This window comes from Bombina bombina, chromosome 10 (assembly GCF_027579735.1).
Source record: "Bombina bombina isolate aBomBom1 chromosome 10, aBomBom1.pri, whole genome shotgun sequence".
Lineage (NCBI taxonomy): Eukaryota > Metazoa > Chordata > Amphibia > Anura > Bombinatoridae > Bombina > Bombina bombina.
Genome location: NC_069508.1, coordinates 136,515,063 through 136,537,836, shown reverse-complemented (window position 1 = coordinate 136,537,836; position 22,774 = coordinate 136,515,063). Strand labels below are relative to the sequence as shown.

The 22,774-nt window shown below is 39.2% G+C and overlaps 1 protein-coding gene across 4 annotated transcripts in view; it reads right to left on the bottom strand.

Moving 5' to 3' along the window:
* SLC44A5 (solute carrier family 44 member 5) overlaps positions 1-22,774 on the bottom strand; it is a 373,508-nt gene that overhangs the window by 59,806 nt on the left and 290,928 nt on the right. For all 4 annotated transcript variants that reach the window (XM_053693344.1, XM_053693345.1, XM_053693342.1 and 1 more), the window contains exons 14-18: positions 8,652-8,739; positions 5,427-5,689; positions 4,234-4,328; positions 213-316; positions 49-122 (exon numbers count right to left, since the gene is read on the bottom strand). In XM_053693344.1, the coding sequence (XP_053549319.1) occupies positions 49-122; positions 213-316; positions 4,234-4,328; positions 5,427-5,689; positions 8,652-8,739 (624 nt within the window). The remainder of the gene's footprint in view (positions 1-48; positions 123-212; positions 317-4,233; positions 4,329-5,426; positions 5,690-8,651; positions 8,740-22,774) is intronic.

The following is a 22,774-nucleotide window of genomic DNA, read 5'->3' as shown; positions in this document are numbered from 1 at the left end:
ACAAAAGTTATAAATAAGATGTACACTATATATAAACTATTTGCTTACCGTACAATATTCCTCATAAGTAAAAAAAATGCGTCTTTTGCGGATGTACAGAAATTCTTACCATAAATAGCAATCTACAAGACATAATATATAAGTTCAGCATGAAAAATAGCATGGTGTTTCATTAAGTAATTAAACGAGTAGTAATGATAACGAGTACATACCATGATATACGCATTTCTGTTAATGAACTTAATGAATTTTTCCAAACACCAGAAACAACATTTCAAGCAACATAGTAAGAATTTTGTGAACGAGTTCTGGGTAGCTGTGTAAACAAAGAAAGTAAAGAAATGATCATAAATAAATGAAGTAGTATGTGATGAATTATCAATTATATAAATGTAATTTCTCTTCTGCAAAAAGGCACAGAGAATGGTGATCTAAGAGATATTTTTACCAATATGTATTATTTGCAAACCTTTAGATTGTGAGATCTTCAGAACAAGTTTCTCTACCTCATATTCATTTTGTTTAGCCTGTTTTGTGTATCTGTATTCTCCTAACCATAGGAGTGCGCACAGGGTGTGCCAGGTGTGACCAGACACCCTAATACAGCTGACTCCTGACTAACTTGAAAGTAATGGTAAATCCAAACGTATAAAAAATGCTAAGATTTACCATCACTAAAAATAAACAGTAGTTTCAGTCATTACTTACTAAAAACTAGGTGCTAAACTCACCCTATCTGTGCCGCAAGTAGATCTCTAGATTTAGAGCCTCCGGCCGCCCACCGCACAGCGCTCTTTACCAAGGAGGTGACATTTCCACCTCTAAACCAATAGCCGTGCTAGGATGCCAGTTAGCACGCATGTTAAAACCCTTAAATAAAATCACCCATGCTCCTAACATAAAGCACTGACATTATATACCCCTACTTATGTAACCATCTCTATGGCATTTAGTGCCACTTTACTAACAATAAAATAATAGTAATAATAAACGGCTAGATTACGAGTTTTGCGTTATGAGAGGCTCGGTGCTAACTTGCAAGTTATTTCGACTGCTCACCTCCATATAGCGTTGCAATTAAAGGTTTTCATAAACCCGGCGTTAGCAGGCAATATGTCAGCGTTGAGCAAAATTGAGCTCCATACCGCACTCAAATACCAGCGCTGCTTTGAGCTGGTTTTACGTGCTCGTGCACGATTTCCCCATAGACATCAATAGGGAGAGCCGGCTGAAACAAAGCCTAACACCTGCAATAATGGAGCGTAAAGCTCTGTAACGCAGCCCCATTGATTCCTAGGGGGAAAGAAAAGTTATGTTTACACCTAACACCCTAACATAAACCCTGAGTCTAAACACTCCTAATCTGCCGCCCCCGACATCGCCGACACCTAAATTACACTTATTAACCCCTAATCTGCTGCCCTTGACATCGCCGCCACCTACCTATACTTATTAAACCCTAATCTGCCGCCCTTAACATCGCCGCAACCTACCTACACTTATTAACCCCTAATCTGCCTCCCCCAATGTCGTCGCTACCTACTTACACTTATTAACCACTAATCTGCCATCCCAAACGACGACGCCACTATACTAAAGTTATTAACCCCTAAACCTAACCCTAAGTCTAACCCTAATTACTATCATTAACTAAATAATTCCTATTTAAAACTAAATACTTACATATAAAATAAAAGCTAAGCTAGCTACAATATAACTAATAGTTACATTGTAGCTATCTTAGGTTTTATTTTTATTTCACAGGTAAGTTTGTATTTATTTTAACTAGGTAGACTAGATAGTAAATAGTTAACTATTTACTAACTACCTAGTTAAAATAAATACAAATTTACCTGTAAAATAAAACCTAACCTGTATTACACTAACACCTAACCGTACACTACAATTAAATAAATTACATCAATTAAATACAATTAACTACATTACAAAAAAACAAACACTAAATTACACAACATAAAAAAGAAATTATCAAATATTTAAACTAATTACACCTAATCTAATAGCCCTATCAAAATAAAAAATCCCCCCAAAATAAAAAAAAACCCTAGCCTGAACTAAACTGTCAATAGCCCTTAAAAGGGCCTTTGGCAGGGCATTGCCCCAAAGAAATCAGCTCTTTTACCTGTAAAAAAAAAAATAATACAAACAACCCCCAACAGTAAAACCCACCACCCACACAACCAAACCCCCCAAATAAAATCCTATCTAAAAAACCTAAGCTCCCCATTGCCCTGAAAAGGGCATTTGGATGGGCATTGCCCTTAAAAGGGCATTAAGCTCTTTTTCAGCCCAAACCCCAAGATAAAAATAAACCCACCCAATAAACCCTTAAAAAAAACTAACACTAACCCCCAAAGATCCACTTACAGTTTTTGAAGATCAGACATCCATCCTCAACGAAGCCGGGAGAAGTCTTCATCCAAGCGGCAAGAAGTCCTCAACGAAGCCGGGAGAAGTCTTTATCCAAGCGGCAAGAAGTGGTCCTCCAGATGGGCAGAAGTCTTCATCCAGACGGCATCTTCTATCTTTATCCTTCCAATGCGGAGCGGCTCCATCTTCAATAGGATTGAGCTCGTATTCTATTGGCTGATTGGAACAGCCAATAGAAGTCCAGCTCAATCCTATTGGCTGATTGGATCAGCCAATAGGATTTTTTCAGCCAATCGGAATTCAAGGGACGCCATCTTGGATGACGTCATTTAAAGGAACCTTCATTCTTGAAGAGCCGTCAACAGAAGAGGATGCTCCGCGCCGAATGTCTTGAAGATGGACCCGCTCCGCGTCGGAAGGATGAAGATAGAAGATGCCATCTGGATGAAGACTTCTGCCCGTCTGGAGGACCATTTCTTGCCGCTTGGATGAAGACTTCTCCCGGCTTCGTTGAGGACGGATGTCCGATCTTCAAAAACTGTAAGTGGATCTTCGGGGGTTAGTGTTTATTGGGTGGGTTTTATTTTTAGCTTAGGGTTTGGGCTGAAAAAGAGCTAAATGCCCTTTAAAGGCAATGTCCATCCAAATGCCCTTTTCAGGGCAATGGGGAGCTTAGGTTTTTTAGATAAGATTTTATTTGGGGGGTTGGTTATGTGAGTGGTGGGTTTACTGTTGGGGGGTTGTTTGTATTATTTTTTTACAGGTAAAAGAGCTGATTTCTTTGGGGCAATGCCCCGCAAAAGGCCATTTTAAGTGCTATTGGCAGTTTAGTTTAGGCTAGGATTTTTTTTATTTTGGGGGGCTTTTTTATTGTGACAGGGTTATTAGATTAGGTGTAATTAGTTTAAATATTTGATAATTTCTTTTATATTTTGTGTAATTTAGTTAATTATATTTAATTGATGTAATTTATTTAATTGTAGTTTAAGGTTAGGTGTTAGTGTAAGACAGGTTAGGTTTTATTTTACAGGTAAATTTGTATTTATTTTAACTAGGTAGCTAGTAAATAGTTAATAACTATTTAGTAACTAGTCTACCTAGTTAAAATAAATACAAACTTGCCTGTGAAATAAAAATAAAACATAAGATAGCTACAATTGAACTATTAGTTATATTGTAGCTATCTTAGGGTTTATTTTATAGGTACGTATTTAGTTTTAAATAGGAATTATTTAGGTATTAATTGTAATTTTTATTTAGATTTATTTTAATTATATTAAAGTTAGTGGGTGTTGTTAGGGTTAGACTTAGGGTTAGGTCTAGGGGTTAATAACTTTAGTATAGTGGCGCCGATTTTGGGGGCAGCAGATTAGGGGTTGAAAACAGTAATGTAGGTTGTGGCGATGTTAGGAACAACAGATTAGGGGTTAATAATATTTAACTAGTGTTTACGATGCCGGAGCGCAGATTAGGGGTTAATTTATTTTAGTGTTTGCAATGCGGGAGGGCCTCGGTTTATTCGGTTTAGGGGTTAATAGGTAGTTTATGGGTGTTAGTGTACTTTTTAGCACTTTAGTTATGAGTTTTATTCTACAGCTTTGTAGCGTAAAACCCATAACTACTGACTTTCAGTTTACGGTAACGTTGCGTTACGGCCAAAAAAGTGTGCGGTACAGATATACCTGTAAAACTCACAATAGCAGCGGTAGTGAAAAAGAGCCATAACGCTGCTTTTTCACTCATAACGCAAAACTCGTAATCTATCCGCAAGATAATAATGATAATACTAAAATGAGAAGTTCTGCAAAGAAGAAATATTAGTCTTCACATATTTGTTCTTACCTTTGAGTTTATGATCCAAATATTCCAAAATAACTCGTATAAACTGAACAAGTGCAATGATTAAAGATCCAAATGCCAGTGATCCAGTGTGATATCTGATTCAGAAAGAAATGAAAGTAAAGAATATATTTTTTTAATTTTTAAATAATATAAGGACATTGTGATTCCTATTAAAGTCCTGGGGTTTTAAAAGAGCATAAAGGTTTAAAGGCAAATAAAGACACAATATTACAATGTTCTTTAATAGATTATTCCCTTATTGCACTATTGTTTGCAGAGATGGGATTATTAAACATTTAGTCACAACTGGTCTGCAGCTGAACATTTCTTCACTTCTTCCTGTGCTTTACAAAGTCAAAAAGGATCTCATTTTTACATTGCATTTGGAGAATTTTGGAAAGTTCCTGAGACAGTGTTGTCTTTAGAAATGTCCCAAGAAGAAGTGCTCAAAGGAGATAGGTACGTTTTTACACTTAAAATTGTATACTCTTTGAAACCCCAGGAATTTCATATCTCCCTACATTTGTGGCTAGATATTAGGGTGGAAGCAGTTGCTGTTTTGTGGGCAGGGCTGGGTCACCAGGGGGTGGAGTCACAGGTGGATAATGAACTGGATGATGGGCATGTCTGGGAGGCCAGTGGACATGTCTGGGTGTTTTGTGGGCATTTCCAAGTGATCTGTGGGCGGAGCTAAGAGAAACTCTTCAAATCTGAATATATGGCTATCTCAGAGGGACAGAGTTCAGAATTAGAGGACTCAGGGAGAGTAGGGAGGTCTGCTGTTTGTGGATCTGTAGCCAGCGAGTACCACATTCTATATTTATTCTACCATTAATGAGTCGTCGACCCCCCCCCCCCACCCCGGCAACTCCCAGTATTCTCCAGGACTCCAGTAGTGCCACAAGACTTGTACACAAAATATAGACCAACCATGCCCAATTTTATGGCTGCAAATGAGAAGAAGCAACAGATAATAAAATGTGACTGATTGTTGCAAATCTATTTAAAACTCCAGACACTCTTAACTTGTGGTGGCCAACTGATGTGTTTGCTATACTGTTGAGTAAACAGAAAATAATTACAGTGAATACAGAAGAATTGTGGGGAGGATAAAGTAAGTAGACCTCAAGGACAGCATAGGGGAATGTTCTAGTAAAACATAGAAACCTAAGCACACTACTGAATTGTCTTACCTTATTGCTCGTCCAAATGAAGAAAACAATGGACACGGTGGTATATCCTTAGGTTTCTTAAAAGCCCAATAATAAGAGGCAAAGGCACCAGCTAGGGTACACTGACCCAATGCTATGGAAAAATTCACCAGCCACAAAAAGACAAAAACATTGCAAAGCTGAAAAACCAAAATGTACTTGTGGTAAAAACTTTCACCACCATAAAAAGCAAAAGCACATTGCGCACCCGGACACAGCTTGGTCACATTAGTTGTATTGAAAGTCTGAAAAATAGTGCAAAAAATACTTTATTAGTAGTGAAATGGTCAAAACAGTCATCTTAAAAGGGGAAACTTAAGTTCGTTTCCTTTTGCATGTCCCTTTAATTTGCGTTATGTCTCTGACACCCTTAAAGGGACATTATACACTCATTTTTTCTTTGCATAAATGTTTTGCAAATGATCTATTTATATAGCCCATAAAGTTTGTCTTTTAAAAAAATGTATAGTTTTGCTTATTTTTAAATAACATTGCTCTGATTTTCAGACTCCTTACCAAGCTCCTAAGTTTTATGTGAATACCGTCAGATACCTTCTCCAGCTTGCTCCTGTTTGTGTAAAGGGTCTTTTCATATGCAAAAGAAGGGGAGGGGGGGGGGGAGTGTCTTATTTCCCACTTGCAGTGGGCTTTCCAGCTGCCTTTTCAACAGAGCTAAACGGACAGCTTCTAAGTAAGTTTTTAAACAGTTTTATACTGGATTTTTATATCAGTATCTGTGCATCTTATTCTTTATAGTAGTGTCTTTTACATGCAGTTATATAAAAATGAGTGTATACTGTCCCTTTAACCCCTTGACCCAACAGGACGCAGATTTTTTTTTTAAGGGAGAGGGAGGTCTGGAAAGCTTAAGCTCAGTAAAAGGGGAATTGGAAGGGGGCACCTTAATTAATGATCGCAGGGTGGGGGCGAGGTAGAGGGCACCACTACACTTCAGGAAATATATATTATATTATGATATACACAAAAATAACAATAAATAAACAAAAAAAAATGGGTACTGGCAGTGGCAGACAGCGGCAGTTACCTAAGATGGCCACCTCTAGTGGGAGGGGGGGTTAAAGAGCTGTTTGGGGGAATCAGATAGGTGAGAGGGATCACTAAACTGTAAGGAAATCATAATAATACTTCTGCCAGTACCTAGAATGGTGGTGACGGGGGGGGGGGGGGGGGGGTGGTGAGGGAGAAAGGGAGGGAAGAACTGTTTGGGAGGGATCAAGGAGTGGGAGTTGTCAGGTTGGAGGCTAATCTCTACTCTGCATAACAAATTGACATTACAAGCTAATTAATTAACCTCTTTGTTGCCAGGAATTTTAAGTAAAGTTAAAAGCTGCAATTAGGGGCATTCTGATTGCCAAAATGCAATGGCAGAGCCATGCATGTCTGCTATTTATAAACAAAGGGGTTCTTATTTGTCGTATGTCATATGACTGCAGTAGTTTTGTGTAAATAATTTCTGTGAGAAACCCATAGTTTGAGAAAAAGTTTACAATTTTTTTTATATTATCATATCTAGTGGCAAAATATTGGCATCAGATATACCAAGATCAATACCATGGGTTGTCTACTTTAAATGCTATGATTACGGCTTGCTGAAGCTGAAACGCGTAAGCATCTATCCTCAGCTGTTATGTGTGCTAGCAAGTGTAGCTTATGGACTGTCTGTTTATTTTTTAATCTATGGATGCAATAAATGCTAAGTTTTAAAGTTTTTAAGTTTTAAAGTTATTTTGGAAGCTGCTCCATCTTCATTTCTTTGTGAATCTTCTGTTTTCCAGCTTACAGGAGCAGTTCTAACCTTGCTACCAGTGTGCAGTTTTGCCTACATAGTCGTAGCTACAGGGTAGTAGCTGTTGCTACTTGATCGTATACCTGCCTGGAAGGGGTGCCTCCCGGTGACCGATGCGGCTTTACTAGAGTTGGAAGTATTCATTGGGCTTGATCGGCAGACGGCAGTGGAAGAAACAAGTGGATCCTGATTGGCCGTGAGCAGCCAACTCCCCCCTACACTCCCTCAGTGAGCACGCAGGATCGGACGGCACCGGGAGTGAAAACGAGCTTCAGAGGTGAGGTTTTCCACATCACATAAGGATACCCGGTAACTACTGGTGATTTGAGATCTGCTATTTATATGTAATCTCAACCTTATACGATAAGGTAAATCTGAGGATGTCAAGTGTACCCCGAGGGGATAAGCATATACCACCCAATTTGAACATTTAAGTTTGATACCTCTCTCCCTTTCACCTAACTTCTGCTAATCACTCAAGGCGACCTAGTTTAAACTACTATAATAGAAGTGCGTTATTACATTACTAGCACTACATTTCCAATACAGGAGTATATTTTATTAGTGTACCTTCCCCCACCTTCTTTTGTGTTTTGTTGTCTACTTTAAAAACATATATAGTTTTCATAGATAAATCAAATCTATGATGAAAGCTCTATTTCTGTTTAAACAGAGTGATAGCAAAAATGCTAAACATTCTATGGTACTTTAAGCAAGTTTTTCATTGAAATTCCTGGGGTTTAAAGGGACATAAAACCCAATTTTTGATTTAAATAAAGCATGCAATTTTAAATAACGTTACAATTTATTTATATTATCTCATTTGTCTTACACTCTTTGTATCCTTTGTTAAAAAGTATACCTAGGTATGCTCAGAAGCTGCCGATTGGTGGTTGCACATATATTTCTCTTGTCAATAGGAGCTAGCTGCTGATTGCATCTTGTCATTGTCTTACTCAATGTGTTCAGCTAGCTCCCAGCAGTGCATTGCTGCTCCTTCAACAAAGGATATCAAGATAGTTAAGCAAATTAAGTAATATAAGTAAATTGGAAAGTTGTTTAAAATTGTATGCTCTATCTAAATCATGAAAGACACATTTTTGGTTTAATGTCCCTTTAATATATAAACACAAGCAGTGAAAATTCCTGACGAAATCTGAGCTTGCTAACTTGCCTCTCGCTGCACATTTGACCCAAATCAAGGGTTGTCATTACATCATACAGTTTGGAAGCCCAGTGCAGTGTCTGTTTGTTCTTAAAAAAATGTTTCTTTAAACAATCACCATTCTCTCTAATATATAAACACTTCTTTTCCTTATGGGGCCCAAACATGAATAAAAGTACATGGTGTGATTCTTACGTACAAATATTCTAATTCATCACAAGTCTTGTGTACTTACTTCAGGAATACAAGTTATATCTGCATATTTGCAAAGAGTTTTATTTGCCATAACTTTATATACAGCTTCCCCTGATGTAGCCAAAAAACTTAGGTAATCAGAATTAAGGAAGAAAGACATTGTATTTATGGAACTTTGATATATTACTGTTTTTTAGTGAAACATAACATTCTCACATTTGCTAGGACAATGAATCTTCTTTCACATTTAAAGGGACACAGTACTATACACTTGTTGCCCATAAATGGACATTAAAGACTTTGAGACACTAAAACGTTACACTTATTTTGTCACTATTTAAACAGCTAATGAAACTTTAAAAAATACATCTACATGTTATTGTCAGACAAATCTTTTCTTTGAATGCATCATTCTATCTAGCATTTGTTTGGTGTTTATTGTCCCTTTAATGTATTCCAAGTGACTTGTTATACCTACTGCAGAGTATTAAATATATGGGGAATTGTTCCTTCATGTTTACTTCTGTGTTTGAAATAGCATTCAAATCTTAATAAAACCATCACCTAGGACATGCTCATAACCATGGGCTGAGCCTCCAAGTATTTATGCTAGGTACAGATATGCTAATTATGGCTGGGGGGAATTGAATAAACACATGCAGCTATTTCACATACAAAATCTCTCTCTCCCTCATACCCCCTCCCACTGGGAGATTAATCAGTGCTATTGTCTTCTGTTTACATAGCTTTACTAAATAAAAAATAAAAAAATTACTCATATTTTCAGTGTAGGTGTGAATACAACAGGCAAAAGTAGCTATTTCAAATAACAAATAAAAGTAAAGTTGCTGCTTGCAAACAATTAAATACACTCCAGCAAGTAAAATGGGTCACTGGGAACATATTTAAAGGGAGTACATTTTAGAGTACAATGTCCCTTTAAAGGAACATTGATATATTACTTCTATTATTATACCAATACTGTAAAATGTTTATTATTTAACAACCATGTTTAGATGTTTGTAAAAATTAAAATATTCTGTACTTGCAAAACCAAAATAACTTTAAAACTTGTGTAGCATGGAGAAGATTTAGACTAATCAATACTGCTAAAATACATATTTAAAACATATTAAAAGGTAATTATAGTGTTAAAATTACATACTCTGATCAATTAGAGCAAGTAGTTTTAAAGAGATAGTAAAAACAGCATGAGATTGTAATATAACAGATTAATTATGTGTAGTTAAAATCTTTAAAATATATTTTCATTATTTATTTTGTCCCCTTTACCTGGAATTTAACTTTGAAAACAGTTGGTTCTCTAAATTCCACTGAGTTTCTATAAAGTAATGGGAGCCGGTGTTCAATCCAGGGATAGGCAAGGTGTTCGTACACGGACACTGGTGTCTGTGACTAGCCCTTGCAGTGTCCGCCACAACCTTAGTATATCTTTTCTTTCTGATTAAATAATAGGAATAAAAAAAAAAAATATGTAGTGTGCATAAAGTTAGTGGCTTATCAAGAGATATTGGGTTATAAGTTATGGAATAAAGCCTGATGAAATACGGGATGTGTATCTGCATCTGTATATAATAGCACCCAGCTCTAGACACAGTAGTGACACTGGTACATGCGTATAGCTAGACAAGGGCTGCTTATAGGGTCAGTGGTATCTGCATCAGTATAATAACACCAAGCACTATATAATGACACAGTAGTAAAACTGGCACATGGGTATAGCCAGAGGAGGGCTGGTTATAGGATCATACCCCCCAATTGTCCCGATTTTTGCGGGACAGTCCCGATTTTAGGGGTCTGTCCCCCTGTCCCGGGTTGCTAGCCATCTGTCCCGATTTGCCCCATGCATTTAAAAAAAAAAAAATTTAATTCTATTGGGCCCATACTCAGAAGCAGCTGGCTTTGCTCTCACAGGGTTAGATACCCATTAGATTCCCTGTGGAAAAGGAATGGTGTGTGGGTTAAGCAGGAGTAAGAAGGCTGTATAAACTCTGACCACGGGTAATGGTGACCTCTATAACCTACCTCTGGTAGTGAAGATGTCTAACCCCTGGTGATAATACTAGCATGCCTTCAGTTTTATACAATGAGCAGTGCTAATACCAGGGTAATGAACATTGTCAGCCGCAGACTGCCAGCTAATGTGCTTGCCAACCCCAGGACCCCATACAATGAATTACAGATACCCATATATGATGTAGTGTGTGTGTGTGTATCTGTATCCATAACTGTGTGTGTGTATCTGCATGTATAAGTGTATGCTATGTAGTGTGTGTTTATCTGCATGTGTAAGTGTAATACTGCTATGTAGTGTGTGTGTATCTGCATGTATAAGTGTATGCTATGTAGTGTGTGTGTATCTGCATTTGTAAGTGTATGCTATGTAGTGTGCTACTGTGCATTTTTGCTGACTTTAAAGGCCAGAATCTAGAATATTAATGGGGAATGCAGAGAGCAGTTTTAAAGAATTTATTATTAAATGTCCAATTAAGAAAAAAATATTTAGCAATGTCTTTGCGAAGGCTAATTAAATACATAGCTCACATAGCCATACCAGTGGTTTGAGCTTGTGTTTGATTTGCTGCCTAAGTGTATTAAAATACATGACTTTTTTTAGAATTTTATTTATATTACTTTAACTAACTTTAATTTATATTACACCACATTTAAAAAAAAAATTGCCGCGGGGGGGTGACCCTCTTTTGAATTTTGAAATGTTAGGAGGTATGTAGGATCAGTGGTATCTGCATCAGTATAATAACACCCAGCACTATATAATGACACAGTAGTGACACTGGCTCATGGGTATAGCCAGAGGAGGGCTGGTTATAGGGTCAGTGGTATCTGCATCAGTATAATAACACCCAGCACTATATAATGACACAGTAGTGACACTGGCACATGGGTATAGCCAGAGGAGGGCTGGTTATAGGGTCAGTGGTATTTGCATCAGTATAATAACACCCAGCACTATATAATGACACAGTAGTGACACTGGCTCATGGGTATAGCCAGAGGAGGGCTGGTTATAGGATCAGTGGTATCTGCATCAGTATAATAACACCAAGCACTATAAAATAATAGCACAAAAGAAATCCAGCAAACCTCCCAGGCGTATGATCAATCAAATTTTATTAAAGGAAAACCGTGCAAAAAAAACCATATATAAAAAAAAGGTAAAACATACAATATGTCCCAACACCTGGAACAGATACAGGAATCGTCCTACGCGTTTCAGCAGATATTCGCCTTATTCATGGACATAATTTGCTCCACACTAACTTGTCTATTTAAACACACCCTTGTCATCAGGTGTAAGGGCTCCAGGTGCTGATTATTAAAGGGACAGACCTATATCAACACTATATAGAAATAAAGACAGACTATAAGTGGCTAGTCATTGGGGGAGATTACAGAAAACAAGTATCAACAATTCATTTTCCGCTCAGGCTAAACATATATATATATCTCTGATAGCATATTCAACCTTAGACATCTAGTAAAAGATATCTTATAAAGAAAGTGGGAACAGCCTATGATTATTTTAAAGCCTATATGCGAGCGGATAGAATAGTACCATAATGATAACCATATAATTTTGTAAATTCATAAAAAGGTAAAGGGTGTTAAGTGCCTCATATTATTAATTACCACTGTGACAATGTGAACTTAATTATATACATATTTGGTGCTCAATTTAAAAAAGAACAGCACAGAATGTTTCAAAAAGTGATAAAGAAAAGCACAGAATAATACATTCAGGTTATGTTATATTGGTTATAATAATGTACCTAAAAATTCAAAATTTATTATCTAAGTTTATTCTGTAAATTCATAGGGATAAAAATATGAGCTAACTAGTATAAGCAAAAGTCCTATGTATTTATCTTTGGTGCATAATGAAGTACCTATTTAACAAGGAAATTCATTTCATGCTACTTCATAGACTCCCTTAGATCCTAATTATGATTCTTATTTATTAGTGCCTCCAAACATTAATGACATCGCCCACTATATTGAAGCCGTCTGGAATCCTGGTTTTCATTTTGAAAATCCAGAAGGCCTCTTTGTGTGAGAGTTTAGTTACTCTATCTCCACCACGTATGGCGGGTTTGATATGGTCAATAATTTGCCATTTTAGACTGCTTACCACTTTGTTGTGGACATGTATAAAATGTCTGGCAAGGTCAGAACATTCGATACCATGTTCAATATTTTTGAGATGCTCCCTAATCCTAGTTCTACACTCTCTGGAGGTGCATCCAATGTATTGTTTTTTACATTCTACGCAATCTATGAGATAGATAACGAAGATAGAGCGACAGTTTGTATACGCATCCAACTCATAGACCTTCTGTGTGGTGTATGATTGGAAGCTCTTTGAAACCTTTGTGAAACCACAGGCAATGCAATTGCTGTAATGACACCTATAGTGGCCTTTTACATTCAGCCAACTATTGCTTCTAGCTTGTGTATTTCTAAGAAGACTAGGAGAAACTGCATTGCCTATCGTGTAGCCTCTACGCGAGACAAAATTGCATCCTTTCTGTACAAGGTCTTTGAGGCTGTCCTCAGCAGTCAGAATAGGGAGATGCTTTTCCACAATTCCACATATATCATTAAATTGCGCACTATATGTGGTAACAAATGTAGGTCTTGAGCTATCGAAACGTTGTTTATTCACTGGGGCTTTTTTATCGAGAAGGAGAGTCTCTCTATCCAACCTAGTTACTTCTAGGAGAGCTCGATCTATTGTTTTTATGTGATAGCCTCTCTCTAGGAGATTTTTTCTCATTTTCAAACTCTCTGCATTAAAAACTTCATTATCAGTACAATTACGTTTCAACCTTATGAATTGCCCTTTGGCTATTCCAAAACCCATATGTTTTGGATGATTGCTTCGGCCATGTAATATGGCATTCGCTGCAATAGGTTTACGATATAAGGTTGTCTTTATTTGCTGAGTATCAATTTCTCCTATCAATAAGAGGTCTAGATAGGGTATGGATTCTTTGTTACTTTCATTGGTAAATTGCAAATTGGCATCATTGGAGTTGAGGAATTTAACAAACTCCTTTAGTCTAGATGGACCCCCTGTCCAAATGAACAGGAGGTCATCAATATATCTTTTATACATGGTGATGTAACCCCTGAAGGGATTTGTATCTCCAAAGACGTGGCAGGCCTCCCACCAACCCATATATAGGTTGGCGTAGGCCGGGGCAAACTTTGCCCCCATGGCAGTGCCACGTCTCTGGAGATAAAAAGTCCCCTCAAATTGGAAAAAATTATGAGTTAGTAAAAAATCCAATGTTTGGATTAAAAAAGTCTTAAGACACTCATCATAGTTGCTGAATCTATCCAGCATATATGAGATGGCTTCTAAACCTTTCTTATGAGGGATAGCAGAATATAGACTGACTACATCTATAGTCAGCCATTCCGCAGTATCCGTCCAGGATACCTCTTTCAGACAGCTCAAGAGGTGTTTCGTATCTTTGAGGTATGATGGAAGACCATAGACTACTGGTTGTAATAAAGATTCAATCCATGTTGAAATATTTTCAAAAAGAGATCCTATACCCGCCACAATAGGCCTTCCTTTCACCCCCTCCAAGGATTTATGAACCTTGGGGAGGTGATGGAATATGGGGGTAACAGGATCTTGAACATAGAGATAATCTACAGTGCCTTGGTCTAAAACACCCATCTCCAAGCCATCATCTAGCAGTGATACAAGTTGCTGCCTGTATTTTTCAGTTGGATTGTATCTAAGAGTTTCATAGACTTCTGTATCATTGAGTTGCCTAAAAGCTTCCTCAAGATATAGCTGCTTGTCCTGTACTACCACGCAGCCACCCTTATCCACCCTCTTTATTACAATGTCCTCTCTAGATTTTAAGTCATTGAGGGCCTTAGATTGTTCATTATTTAGGTTTGGATAGGGATGCTTAGTGTTATTGAAAAGTGCAATGAGGTCCTCTTCAATTCTATGGTGAAAAGCTTCTAAGAATGGCCCTTTCTCCCTTGTTGGATAAAAAATTGATTTTGGTGTATATCCACCATGTGTACACTTAAGTGGAATTTCATCAACTATTAGGCAACTCAATGATACAGAAGTCTATGAAACTCTTAGATACAATCCAACTGAAAAATACAGGCAGCAACTTGTATCACTGCTAGATGATGGCTTGGAGATGGGTGTTTTAGACCAAGGCACTGTAGATTATCTCTATGTTCAAGATCCTGTTACCCCCATATTCCATCACCTCCCCAAGGTTCATAAATCCTTGGAGGGGGTGAAAGGAAGGCCTATTGTGGCGGGTATAGGATCTCTTTTTGAAAATATTTCAACATGGATTGAATCTTTATTACAACCAGTAGTCTATGGTCTTCCATCATACCTCAAAGATACGAAACACCTCTTGAGCTGTCTGAAAGAGGTATCCTGGACGGATACTGCGGAATGGCTGACTATAGATGTAGTCAGTCTATATTCTGCTATCCCTCATAAGAAAGGTTTAGAAGCCATCTCATATATGCTGGATAGATTCAGCAACTATGATGAGTGTCTTAAGACTTTTTTAATCCAAACATTGGATTTTTTACTAACTCATAATTTTTTCCAATTTGAGGGGACTTTTTATCTCCAGAGACGTGGCACTGCCATGGGGGCAAAGTTTGCCCCGGCCTACGCCAACCTATATATGGGTTGGTGGGAGGCCTGCCACGTCTTTGGAGATACAAATCCCTTCAGGGGTTACATCACCATGTATAAAAGATATATCGATGACCTCCTGTTCATTTGGACAGGGGGTCCATCTAGACTAAAGGAGTTTGTTAAATTCCTCAACTCCAATGATGCCAATTTGCAATTTACCTATGAAAGTAACAAAGAATCCATACCCTATCTAGACCTCTTATTGATAGGAGAAATTGATACTCAGCAAATAAAGACAACCTTATATCGTAAACCTATTGCAGCGAATGCCATATTACATGGCCGAAGCAATCATCCAAAACATATGGGTTTTGGAATAGCCAAAGGGCAATTCATAAGGTTGAAACGTAATTGTACTGATAATGAAGTTTTTAATGCAGAGAGTTTGAAAATGAGAAAAAATCTCCTAGAGAGAGGCTATCACATAAAAACAATAGATCGAGCTCTCCTAGAAGTAACTAGGTTGGATAGAGAGACTCTCCTTCTCGATAAAAAAGCCCCAGTGAATAAACAACGTTTCGATAGCTCAAGACCTACATTTGTTACCACATATAGTGCGCAATTTAATGATATATGTGGAATTGTGGAAAAGCATCTCCCTATTCTGACTGCTGAGGACAGCCTCAAAGACCTTGTACAGAAAGGATGCAATTTTGTCTCGCGTAGAGGCTACACGATAGGCAATGCAGTTTCTCCTAGTCTTCTTAGAAATACACAAGCTAGAAGCAATAGTTGGCTGAATGTAAAAGGCCACTATAGGTGTCATTACAGCAATTGCATTGCCTGTGGTTTCACAAAGGTTTCAAAGAGCTTCCAATCATACACCACACAAAAGGTCTATGAGTTGGATGCGTATACAAACTGTCGCTCTATCTTCGTTATCTATCTCATAGATTGCGTAGAATGTAAAAAACAATACATTGGATGCACCTCCAGAGAGTGTAGAACTAGGATTAGGGAGCATCTCAAAAATATTGAACATGGTATCGAATGTTCTGACCTTGCCAGACATTTTATACATGTCCACAACAAAGTGGTAAGCAGTCTAAAATGGCAAATTATTGACCATATCAAACCCGCCATACGTGGTGGAGATAGAGTAACTAAACTCTCACACAAAGAGGCCTTCTGGATTTTCAAAATGAAAACCAGGATTCCAGACGGCTTCAATATAGTGGGCGATGTCATTAATGTTTGGAGGCACTAATAAATAAGAATCATAATTAGGATCTAAGGGAGTCTATGAAGTAGCATGAAATGAATTTCCTTGTTAAATAGGTACTTCATTATGCACCAAAGATAAATACATAGGACTTTTGCTTATACTAGTTAGCTCATATTTTTATCCCTATGAATTTACAGAATAAACTTAGATAATAAATTTTGAATTTTTAGGTACATTATTATAACCAATATAACATAACCTGAATGTATTATTCTGTGCTTTTCTTTATCACTTTTTGAAACATTCTGTGCTGTTCTTTTTTAAATTGAGCACCAAATATGTATATAATTAAGTTCACATTGTCACAGTGGTAATTAATAATATGAGGCACTTAACACCCTTTACCTTTTTATGAATTTACAAAATTATATGGTTATCATTATGGTACTATTCTATCCGCTCGCATATAATCTTTAAAATAATCATAGGCTGTTCCCATTTTCTTTATAAGATATCTTTTACTAGATGTCTAAGGTTGAATATGCTATCAGAGATATATATATATATGTTTAGCCTGAGCGGAAAATGAATTGTTGATACTTGTTTTCTGTAATCTCCCCCAATGACTAGCCACTTATAGTCTGTCTTTATTTCTATATAGTGTTGATATAGGTCTGTCCCTTTAATAATCAGCACCTGGAGCCCTTACACCTGATGACAAGGGTGTGTTTAAATAGACAAGTTAGTGTGGAGCAAATTATGTCCATGAATAAGGCGAATATCTGCTGAAACGCGTAGGACGATTCCTGTATCTGTTCCAGGTGTTGGGACATATTGTATGTTTTACCTTTTTTTTATATATGGTTTTTTTTGCACGGTTTTCCTTTAATAAATTTTGATTGATCATACGCCTGGGAGGTTTGCTGGATTTCTTTTGTGCTATTGCTTGCTGTCTAACAACCAGCTCAAACCTCGGCGTCTTCCTGGACAAAGGCTTGGAATACCCGGTTTTGACACCGGCTGATGACGTCATCGCAAGCCGCCGGAGTGTGTCGTTTGGCATTTCATTGAAGGCATTTTACAGAGGCGGGTGTGCTCACAGAGTTTGGGACTTACCAGGTCACACAATTCAACAACGGCAGTCGAAGGTGCATAGTACCGGCCCGGGGACCCACAGAGTGGTGAACGATCCGGAGGCTGATTAGGCTGCTTAAGCATTCGTTTGAATCTACTGGTGCTGGTGAGTTTTCACAATACCGCTCTGTATACTCTAAGGATTAATGCTGTTGGGCATATACACTATACAAGTCTGGAGCTGTCTAAAGGGGGATTTCTTGTGATTTACTATAAAATAATGTTTTTAATTTCAAATGTACCTTGGTGTCCTTCACTAAGGTCTGTACTTTGGAAAATGTCCGTCACAGCCTTTGTCTGTGCCTATCCCTGGTTCAATCAGAATAGCAAACATATCAGATCAGCAAACAGAAATGACGTTCCGTTAGCTGTCTGACCGAAAATACTCACTATCTACCTAGTCTAGTGCGGGCGCACGCACTAACAACATAGCCATCAGATTGTTGGACACTTATTAGAGCGTTTAATATATATATATATATATATATATATAAAGATGTTTGTAAATGTGTTAGTATTTTACACATACGCTCTAACAAGTGTCCAACAATCTGATGGCTATGTTGTTAGGTAGATAGTAATTTGTGACGTGCAGGCATTGGAATGTGATTACGTGGAGGAGCGCATCCGTTTGCTGATCTGATATGTTTGCCATGTTTCAATTTGTGTTGCCCCTTATCTGTTTCCCCTTCTGAAGACAATTAGGTACAGTGATAAAAAAAGGCAATAGAACCAAATTTATGCTTACCTGATAAATTTCTTTCTCTTGTGGTGTATCCAGTCCACGGGTTCATCCATTACTTGTGGGATATTCTCCTTCCCAACAGGAAGTTGCAAGAGGACACCCACAGCAGAGCTGTCTATATAGCTCCTCCCCTAACTGCCACCCCCAGTCATTCGACCGAAGAAAAGCAAGAAAAAGGAGAAACTATAGGGTGCAGTGGTGACTGTAGTTTAAAAATAAAAAACACCTGCCTTAAAGTGACAGGGCGGGCCGTGGACTGGATACACCACAAGAGAAAGAAATTTATCAGGTAAGCATACATTTTGTTTTCTCTTGTAAGGTGTATCCAGTCCACAGGTTCAACCATTACTTGTGGGATACCAATATCAAAGCTTTAGGACACAGATGAAGGGAGGGACAAGGCAGGAACTTAAACGGAAGGCACCACTGCCTGTAAGACCTTTCTCCCAAAAATAGCCTCCGAGGAAGCAAAAGTATCAAATTTGTAGAATTTAGAAAAAGTATGAAGCAAAGACCAAGTCGCCGCCTTACAAATCTGTTCAACAGAGGCCTCGTTTTTAAAAGCCCATGTGGAAACTACCACTCTAGTGGAATGAGCTGTAATTCTTTCAGGAGGCTGCTGGCCAGCAGTCTCATAAGCTAAACGGATTATGCTTCTCGGCCAAAAAGAAAGAGAAGATGCCAAAGCCTTTTCGCCTCTCCTTTGTTCAGAGTAGACAACAAACAATGCAGATGTTTGACGAAAATCCTTAGTAGCTTGTAAATAAAACTTTAAAGCGTGAACCACGGCAAGATTGTGTAATAGACGTTCCTTCTTTGAAGAAGGATTAGGACACAGTGACGGAACAACAATCTCTTGATTGATATTCTTATTAGATACCACCTTAGGAAGAAACCCAGGTTTGGTACGCAAAACTACCTTATCTGCATGGAAGATCAGATAAGGGGAATCACACTGTAAGGCAGATAACTCTGAAACTCTTCGAGCCGAAGAGATAGCTACCAAAAACAGAACTTTCCAAGATAAGAGCTTGATATCAATGGAATACAGAGGTTCAAACGGAACCCCTTGAAGAACTTTAAGAACTAAATTTAAACTCCATGGCGGAGCAACAGGTTTAAATACAGGCTTGATTCTAACTAAAGCCTGACAAAACGCCTGAACGTCTGGAACATCTGCCAGACGCTTGTGCAGAAGAATAGACAGAGCAGAAATCTGTCCCTTTAAGGAACTAGCTGACAATCCCTTCTCCAATCCTTCTTGGAGAAAGGATAATATCCTAGGAATCCTGACCTTACTCCATGAGTAACCCTTGGATTCACACCAATGAATATATATACACCATATCTTATGATAGATTTTCTTGGTGACAGGCTTTCGAGCCTGAATTAAGGTATCAATGACCGACTCGGAGAAACCACGTTTTGATAAAATCAACCGTTCAATCTCCAAGCAGTCAACCGCAGAGAAATTAGATTTGGATGTTTGAATGGACCTTGGAGTAGAAGGTCCTGCCTCAGCGGCAGAGTCCATGGTGGAAGGGATGACATGTCCACCAGATCTGCATACCAAGTCCTGCGTGGCCACGTAGGTGCTATCAAAATCACCGAAGCTCTCTCCTGCTTGATCTTGGCAATCAGACGAGGGAGGAGAGGAAATGGTGGGAACACATAAGCCAGGCTGAAGGACCAGAGCGCTGCTAGAGCATCTATCAGCGCTGCCTGGGGATCCCTTGACCTGGACCTGTAACAAGGAAGCTTGGCGTTCTGACGAGACGCCATCAGATCCAGTTCTGGTTTGCCCCATAGTTGAATCATCTGGGCAAATACCTCCGGATGGAGATCACACTCCCCCGGATGAAAAGTCTGCCGACTTAGAAAATCTGCCTCCCAGTTCTCTACTCCTGGGATATGTATAGCTGAGAGATGGCAAGAGTGAACCTCTGCCCAAAGAATTATCTTTGAAACCTCCAATATTGCCAGGGGGCTTCTTGTTCCCCCCTGATGGTTGATATAGGCTACAGTCGTGATATTGTCCGACTAAAATCTGATGAACCTGACCGCAGCTAGTTGAGGCCAAGTCTGAAGAGCATTGAATATCGCTCTCAGTTCCAGAATGTTTATCGGAAAGGAGGGCTTCCTCCTGAGTCCATGAACCCTGAGCCTTCAGGGAGCTCCAGACTGCGCCCCAGAGGCTGGCCTCTGTCATCAAAATAGTCCACTCTGGCCTGCGGAAACTCATTCCCCTGGACAGATGGACCCGAGATAACCACCAGAGAAGAGAATCCCTGTTCTCTTGATCCAGATTTAGCAGAGGGGACAAATCTGTGTAATCCCCATTCCACTGATTGAGCATGCAAAGTTGCAGTGGTCTGAGATGTAGGCGGGCAAACGGAACTATGTCCATTGCCGCTACCATTAGGCAGATTACTTCCATACACTGAGCCACTGACGGCCGAGAAGTGGAATGAAGAGCACGGCAGGAAGTTAGAAGTTTTGATAACCTGACCTCTGTCAGAAAAATTCTCATTTCTACTGAATCTATCAGTGTTCCTAGGAAGGAAACTCTTGTGAGAGGGGAGAGAGAACTCTTTTCTTCATTCACCATCCACCCGTGAGACCTCAGAAAGGCCAGAAAAATGTCCGTACGGGACTTGGTGATTTGAAAAGTCGACGCCTGTATCAGAATGTCGTCTAAGTAAGGAGCCACCGCTACGCCTCATGGCCTTAGAACCGCCAGAAGGGACCCTAGAACCTTCGTAAAGATTCTTGGTGCCGTGGCTAACCCGAAGGGAAGAGCCACAAACTGGTAATACCTGTCTAAGAAGGCGAACCTGAGGAACTGATGATGATCTCGGAATGTGGAGATAAGCATCCTTTAAGTCCACGGTAGTCATATATTGACCCTCCTGGATCATAGGGAGGATGGTTCGGATAGTCTCCATCTTGAAGGATGGGACCGTGAGAAATTTGTTTAGGATCTTGAGATCCAAGATTGGTCTGAAAGTTCCCTCTTTTTTGGGAACTATAAACAGATTTAAATAGAAGCCCTGCCCCTGTTCCTCCCTTGGAACTGGGTGGATCACTCCCATAACCAGTAGGTCTTGAACGCAACGTAAGAATGCCTCTCTCTTTATCTGGTTTACAGATAATTGTGAGAGATGAAATCTCCCCGTTGGAGATGAAGCTTTGAAGTCCAGAAGATATCCCTGGGAAACAATCTCTAATACCCAGGGATCCTGGACGTCTCTTGCCCAAGCCTGGGCAAAGAAAGTCTGCCCCCCACTAGATCCGGTCCCGGACCGGGGGCTACTCCTTCATGCTGTCTTAGAGGCAGCCACAGGTTTCTTGGCCTGCTTCTCCTTGTTCCAAGCCTGGTTAGGTCTCCAGACTGGTTTGGGCTGGGCGAAATTTCCCTCTTGTTTTGCATTAGAGGAAAGTGAACTCTTGAAGTTTCGAAAGGAACGAAAATTATTCTGTTTGGTCCTCAACTTATTGGACCTATCCTGAGTAAGGGCGTGACCTTTACCTCCAGTAATATCAGAAATGATCTCCTTCAGACCGGGTCCGAATAGGGTCTGTCCCTTGAAGGGGATGTTAAGAAGCTTAGACTTAGAAGTAACGTCTGCTGACCAGGACTTAAGCCATAGCGCCCTACGGTGCCATAATGGCAAAACCTGAATTCTTAGCCGTTAGCTTGGCTAAATGAAAAATGGCGTCAGAAATAAAGGAGTTAGCTAACTTAAGAGCTTTAATCCTGTCTAGAATATCGTCTAACGGGGTCTCTACCTGTAGAGCCTCCTCAAGAGACTCAAACCAAAAGTCCGCTGCAGCAGTGACTGGGGCAATGCATGCAAGAGGCTGGAGAATAAAACCTTGGTGTATAAAAATTTTCTTAAGGAGACCCACCAATTTTTTATCCATAGGATCTAGGAAAGCACAACTGTCCTCGACGGGGATAGTTGTATGCTTAGCTAGGGTAGAGACTGCTCCCTCCACCTTAGGAACCGTCTGCCACGAGTCCCGTATGGTGGCATCTATGGGAAACATCTTTTTGAAAGCAGGAGGGGGAGAGAACGGCACACCTGGTCTATCCCATTCCTTAGTAATAATTTCCGAAAACCTCTTAGGGACTGGAAAAACATCAGTGTAAACAGGCACTGCAAAGTATTTGTCCATTTTACACAATTTCTCTGGAACCACAATGGGGTCACAGTCATCCAGAGTAGCTAAAACCTCCCTAAGCAATAAGCGGAGGTGTTCAAGCTTAAATTTAAACGCTGTCATTTCAGAATCAGACTGAAGTAACGCCTTCCCTGAGTCTGAAATGTCACCCACAGATAGCTCACCTGCCTCGGCTTCCTTGCATTGTGAGGG